Source organism: Helianthus annuus, chromosome 7 (genome assembly GCF_002127325.2).
Source record: "Helianthus annuus cultivar XRQ/B chromosome 7, HanXRQr2.0-SUNRISE, whole genome shotgun sequence".
NCBI classification, from domain to species: Eukaryota; Viridiplantae; Streptophyta; class Magnoliopsida; order Asterales; family Asteraceae; genus Helianthus; species Helianthus annuus.
This window is the reverse complement of record NC_035439.2, coordinates 17863007-17869324: the sequence shown is the minus strand read 5'-3', so window position 1 is coordinate 17869324 and position 6318 is coordinate 17863007. Positions and strand designations below refer to the sequence as shown.

The window sequence follows — 6318 nt, the reverse complement described above, 5'->3', positions numbered from 1 at the left end:
ATCACTTTAAACCATTTCTTTCGTTCCTCCGCAAGATTTTCTCTTGGTATAGTTTTTTGGAACTCCTTCAGTTGATATTTTCTCCACAATCTTTCTCCTGATCTTGTCTTCATTTCGATCTTTAAACATTTCGGCAAATGAAGGAAACGTTTCGTCAACTCCAGAATAATGGAAATCCGTTTCTTCATCGGACGAGTCAGATGCATCTTCAACGATCACCTCATTATACTTGTCAGCTTCAGCAGCCTATTCAAACTCATAATCTTTCTCTGGTGACTGAGGTATCTCGTCTTCTATATCAAATATAAACTTACCATCATCCAGCCCCAATTCTTCCAACATTTCAGCCCTCGACCTAGGAATCTCCAACTCTCCCTCAACAGGAGCATTCAAGAATATAACAGTCGGTTGCGTAAGAAATACCTGGTCGGTATGTTGTTTGCCAGATGTAGAAGCTTCTTGATGATCATCATCCTCTTGTTCGTTGATTTTGTCATTCAGAAAATCTTCAATTCTCTGCTCAACATTAGGATTCACTATCAATAGCCCGGTAGCACCCTGATCATCATCATCATCATCATCATCATCATCTTTATCATCTTTCTTATCAAACTTATCATTTTCGTCTTCATCTTCGTCTTCATCTTAATCATCTAAGATTTCAATATCAGAATCACTAACATTTTCTCCTCGAGCCTTCCTAGCCTCTCTTCGTCTTTCATTAATTTTAATTCTGCGAACAATCTCTTTAAGGCTATAAGGTACTGAGGATGGTTTCCCAATAAGAACAAAATTATGTATCTCTTCCTCTACTTCTTCCTCATCTTTCCATTTCAACATCAACATTTCTCTTGCTTTCTTTTTCTTTTGCAAGACATGCACTCGGTGAAGGATATCATTAAGATCAAGAGTTTCAGAAGAATTACTAACCAGCACGAATCCCAGAGGATCTGCTTCAGCATCAACCATCTCAACGTCGACTTGGCTTGAGGAACCACCAGCTTCTTGAGTTTCCTCAATAACACTGTTGTTCTTTTGTGTGGCTTCTTCAGCCAGTCGCCTTTCCCTTTCGATTCTGCGATCTTTAGCTCTTTTCACTTCCATCTCATTGAAAGCAGCATGAACATCAATTTTCAGATGACCTTCCATGACAGCATATAGCATGTTGAGCTGATTATCTTTCATCACTTTATCAGCCTTCATGGCTTCCATTTCCAGCTTCATTGCTTTCATTTCATTTGGTGATGCTTCAGAAAGTTCACTAATCAATTGGTTCAATGTCTGATTGATGTCGTTCATCTTTGCTAGCTTTTTGTTCATTTTAGAAATTTCTTCTTGCATGACATCAAAGAGTTTTGTGTTATCTTAAACATCATCTTCCATCTTCTTCAACTTTTCTTCTTGATCTATCAGAACCATCCTAACTTCATCATGTGCTTTCATCAGCTTTTCAATCTGCCTTTTTAAAGCATCACGCTCTGCTTCAGCTTTAGGTTTCTCCTTTTCAAGTTCAGCAACTTTCTTTAACAATTCTTTTACGGCTTCATTGTTGAACATATCATAATCTTCTTCTGGAATATCATCTTTGTATATCCCAGTTGCAGGTGGAAGACCTTTAAACAAATGATCAAAAGATGTATCCTTTAGATGAGAGGATTCAAGTTGATCTTGTGGTGGTGGTGGTGGAGGTGTAGCAGCTTTATATCCCGTGATTTCAACATAATCATCACCAACACTTTTCTTTTGAACCACAACCTTAGGTACTTCAACACTCTGCACCTCTGGTTCCTTTGGAATCTCAACACTCTGAGCTTTTTCTGCTTCTTGAATCTTTGACGTTTCAACATGTTTTTCTTTCTTTCCATCTTTTTCTTTAGGCAGTGTATCACCACCTTTTCTTGCACGAACTCTTCTTGGAATCACTCCAGCTTGAACAGCCTTGCGCTTTGCTCTTTGCTTCTTTTGCTTCTCAGGTGGCACATAAGTAGAATCTTCTTCATCTGATCCTTTCTGCTTCTTTGTAGGCCTCTTCTTCATTTGAGCTTTACCTCTACCAAGTGTTAAAGGATCCAGTTCTGATTCTGACTCAGTAGCCTCAGAATAATCTTCACTTGAATCATCTTGAACTACACCTTCAGGCTCTGTAGCTTTGACAACTTCTGCTTGAACACTTGAACTTTGATCTTTCTGAGCAGCACCTGCAGCTTCATTGAGCTGTATGAATTGTTCTAATGTTACCTTTGCCAGATCAATACTTTCTTGTGGAATGCTTGAAGGATCTATCACTGTTTCATTCACCAATCTTTGTTGTGGCTCTACAGAAGGCCTTGCAAAAACAAATATTCACAAATTCATTAGAAATATGTAACAATTTAAAAATTCTAACTACCATGTGACTCCCCCTTTCACTATACCCTTTACTACAATCTTCGGAACTGGTTCATTTGGAATAGGAACTGCAGGGGATGTCTTTGGTGTTCTTTTCCCTTTTCCATCTCTTACAAACCACCATCTAGTTTTCTTCTCAACCAGCTAACTCATTCTTTGATCTTCATTATCAGAATCACTCTTCTCATGTCTCCATCTTTCATTTTCTGGAGCAACATATGCTGGCCTGCTGATTTTACATATCATTCCCTTAACTCTTTCATCAGTTCCTTTGGTCAGTCTAGTGATGGTTTCAGATGTCATGTTTCTCAGTCCCAAAATATCACCATTATTCTTTGGAATATCCTTGAACTGATCATTAATCATCATCATGATGAATCGTGGATACATGATATATTTATCACTTCCAGCCCTGATATTTTCTTTCAAGTATTCAAAAATCACTTGTGAAACATTGTAAGGTCTATTCAGTATCAGGCATGTGATTGTGTTCATGATGTAATCAGATGCTTCATCGTATGCTCCCTTCCTGTGAGATAGAGCATGTATCACACAATGAATCATGAACCTGTAAGCACTAGAGAACATCAATTTTATCATCTTTCCATTGATACTCCCCGTGAATCCCATTCTGCACCATAAACCTTTAGCTAGATGTTCAGGAATGATGGTCGGATCATTATCACTATCACCTAAGTCTAAGACTCGTTTTAGATCTTCAACATTTAACTTCATCTCCAAATCTACATCTTTTCCATTCTCATCTTTCTTCCTTACAACAGAATAAATTGACTTATCAGATTCTTCGTATCTTGCTGAGTTCTAGAAAGTTCTCACATGAGATTCATACACGATGGTTTTGTCAGTTAAAGCTTTCCCAATCCTGCCCTCTCTTAAAATCTTAGCTATCTCTTCAACCACAGTATTCTCTGTATTTGTTGAATCTAACAAACAATAAACGTTATGACCCTTGTCCAGTCTTTTCCTTTTCCCTGCAAAAGTATTCATTTTAAATCATTATGCACAAGGTTCAGGACATAAAGAGAAATGATGAAAATTTTTGAAAAATTCAAAAATTTTCTAACTCTGGAACTCTCTATGTGACAGTACTGAGGAACGGATGGCTGTCCGATCGGATTGCTATCCGATCGGATTGCCATTTTTGTACAATAAAGAAGTCAAGATAGTCAACTGTTCATGAATCGGATGACCACCCGATCGGAGTGCTGTCCGATCGGGTTGCCACTTGACTTTTGCAAACTTGAAACAGTTGAAGTGTTTTGTCGTTTAGTGGCTGTCCGATCGGATTGCAGATGCTGTCCGATCGAATTGCCACCTTATTCATGAATAGTGAATGCTTTTGGAATTTAGTGACTGTCCCATCGGATTGCTGTCCGATCGGATTGCTACTCTTTTCATAAATAATGAATGAATGTATTATGGAACGAGTTGCCACCCGATCGGGTTGCCAAACATTCGAAGTGACAAAGTGATGGCATAGAAACCTAGGCAAGCATGATAATGTGCGATGTATCGGATTGCCGTCCGATCGGACAACATTGCTACCCGAACAGATTGCACCTTTTTCAAAGCACAGATGAACATATGAAGGCACACATTTCAAAGCATCAGATAATGTAACAGATAATGCACAGATTCCTAGGTATAAACACTTAAAAATTTTTATCAAGTAAACATTCAAGAGGTATGGTGGTCACCCGATCGAACAGCACTGCCACCCGATCAGTCAGCACCTCGTTTCAAGAACATTCAAGAACACTCATGATCACCAAAAATTTCCTAAGACTAAACATCAAATTGAACATAGATCTACGTAGAGAATCACATCACGATCAAAACCCTATGTTCATCATGTTCTAACTCAGCCTAATCAGTGACTAATTTCATAAAAACCTAGCCGACTACTGTATCGTTCAAACCTGAGATCTGCTAGATTTAAACATGTTATGACACAAATTAGACCGGTAATCTTGTAGATCTAGTTATTGCGAACAAAACCTCATGCTTGGATTTCACTAAAACAGCCTAAATCTTCCTAGATCTAATAATGAAGATCCGACAGATGACGTCATGATGAAAAGACATACAAAACATCAAATTCTAACAGATTTGAGCACGAAAAACTTACCTTTGCCATTGTAAAAGTTATGCTAACCAACAATCCAACGTTCTTGTGCAAAGAGAGTGTGAAGAAATCAAAGATCAGAATGAGAGTGTTTGAGAGAATAGGGCGGTCGATCGAACAAGTGAAAGTTTTGACTGAACTTTTGAATCGGAGAGCTGTCCGATCGAACAGCCGCTCGATCGGGTTGCTGCCCGAGCCAAGTTCACCTCTTTGATTTTCAAAATTTTGACTTTTTGACTGTTTGACCTTTTGAATTTGATTTTATCAGATTTTAGAAATCCACTTAAGTATCTAGGTCCAAATTAATGACCCTAGGTACTTTATTTGCCGAGCAAGTCCAACTTAATGACCTTGATTGACCCGAAACAAAGCATACTGACATTTTGTTCAATCTTTTTCAAACATTTTTCTGAAAGTTACAAGTTTCAACTTAATGAACTTGCATTGACTTTGCATTTTCTCAGGTTTTAACATGATAAGCTCTCAACCCATCTGTCGTCCAGCTCAGTAAACTTCCTGCATCTGCTCCAAACTATGATTCTGAAGATCAACTTTCCACTTTGGTTTGTCGATAAAAACAAAGTAGAAATGTAAAATCTTTTTGGATTTTAAGAAAGTTTCTAGACTAGAAAGCTATGAAATCTTTTTGAGTTTTGAATGATAAACTGAAATGAAATGCAATAAACGTAAACTATTTACAAACATATTTTTGGTGAACGTGTTAGGGGATCATATCAGTTGCCGACAAGCTACTAGAACCGTTAAGCTATGATTTCATACTAAGCATTAAACAATTCACAGTGATTGCCGATATACTGATCCACTTTAAATTTTCACACAAATTTCAATCAGTTCAGGATACGAGTTAGTGATTTAAAGACTTAACTTATACGCGTGTACCACCTCAGAATATACTCTCGTATCCAGACTTTCTATATTCAGTCTTACAGGTGAATATACAATAATGATATCTGTAAATGGGTAATGCGAGGCAATGAGAGCTCAGGTTAGAACTTCCGTTCAGACAGAGAGATGATGGCTCGACTTTCGGTGTGTCCCGTTTGGGGATCTTTTCTTCAACAGCACATGATTAACATTTTTCAATGTTTCATCATTTTTCATGCTGAGGGTGAGCTTTATGAATAAAGCAGTGCAGAGTATTATACGAGGACTAGGCTATTGCTTCCGCAAAATTAGAAGTCTTGGTATAATACCCCAGATATCATTACGCACATAGACCTAGTATGTCAGAAATAGAGTCTTTGAAACAGAATTTCAGGGGTTACCTATATATCCGAGAGATGTTCCCCACGTAATAAGCAAGAAATAATTTATGTTTATATCCCGAATAAACTTACTAAATGTGTAAAAACCTATCGGCATATCATTAGCGAGACTGTTTAATACTTTTAAACTTTACATTTCTTTAGCATACTGCAACTGTCTAGCTAATGTACTATCATTTCCCCTTTTTACACAAGCTCTTTTTCGGTTTTCTATTGTTTTTGGATTTTGAAATATCTCATGTTTTTGGGTTTTTGGGTTTTTTATTGTTTTTGTATTATTCTGAAAAAATATAACCTATCTCCCCCTAAATACCAAAACAGCTAAAAAATCGACAAACCATTGCAGATTGCTTTTCAACATCATCTACAGTGGTACCTTCATCTACGCCAATGATCCTCTCCGCAACCGATAAAAGCTTCATACCATTAAGTTTCAAAAGATATTGAAAACGAGTTTTGTCAAACTCTTTGGTATGTAAGTCAGCTTTTTGTTCATCG

At 37.4% G+C, this 6318-nt stretch overlaps 1 protein-coding gene across 1 annotated transcript; it reads right to left on the bottom strand.

Moving 5' to 3' along the window:
* Window positions 1-246: 246 nt before the first annotated feature.
* LOC110866592 (protein FAM50A-like) lies at window positions 247-1320 on the bottom strand. Its single transcript, XM_022115735.1, has 2 exons — window positions 738-1320; window positions 247-644 (listed from the first exon to the last, which is right to left on the bottom strand). The coding sequence occupies exons 1-2, from the start codon at window positions 1318-1320 to the stop codon at window positions 247-249; spliced, it is 981 nt and encodes a 326-aa protein (XP_021971427.1).
* Between the last annotated feature and the right edge of the window lie 4998 nt (window positions 1321-6318).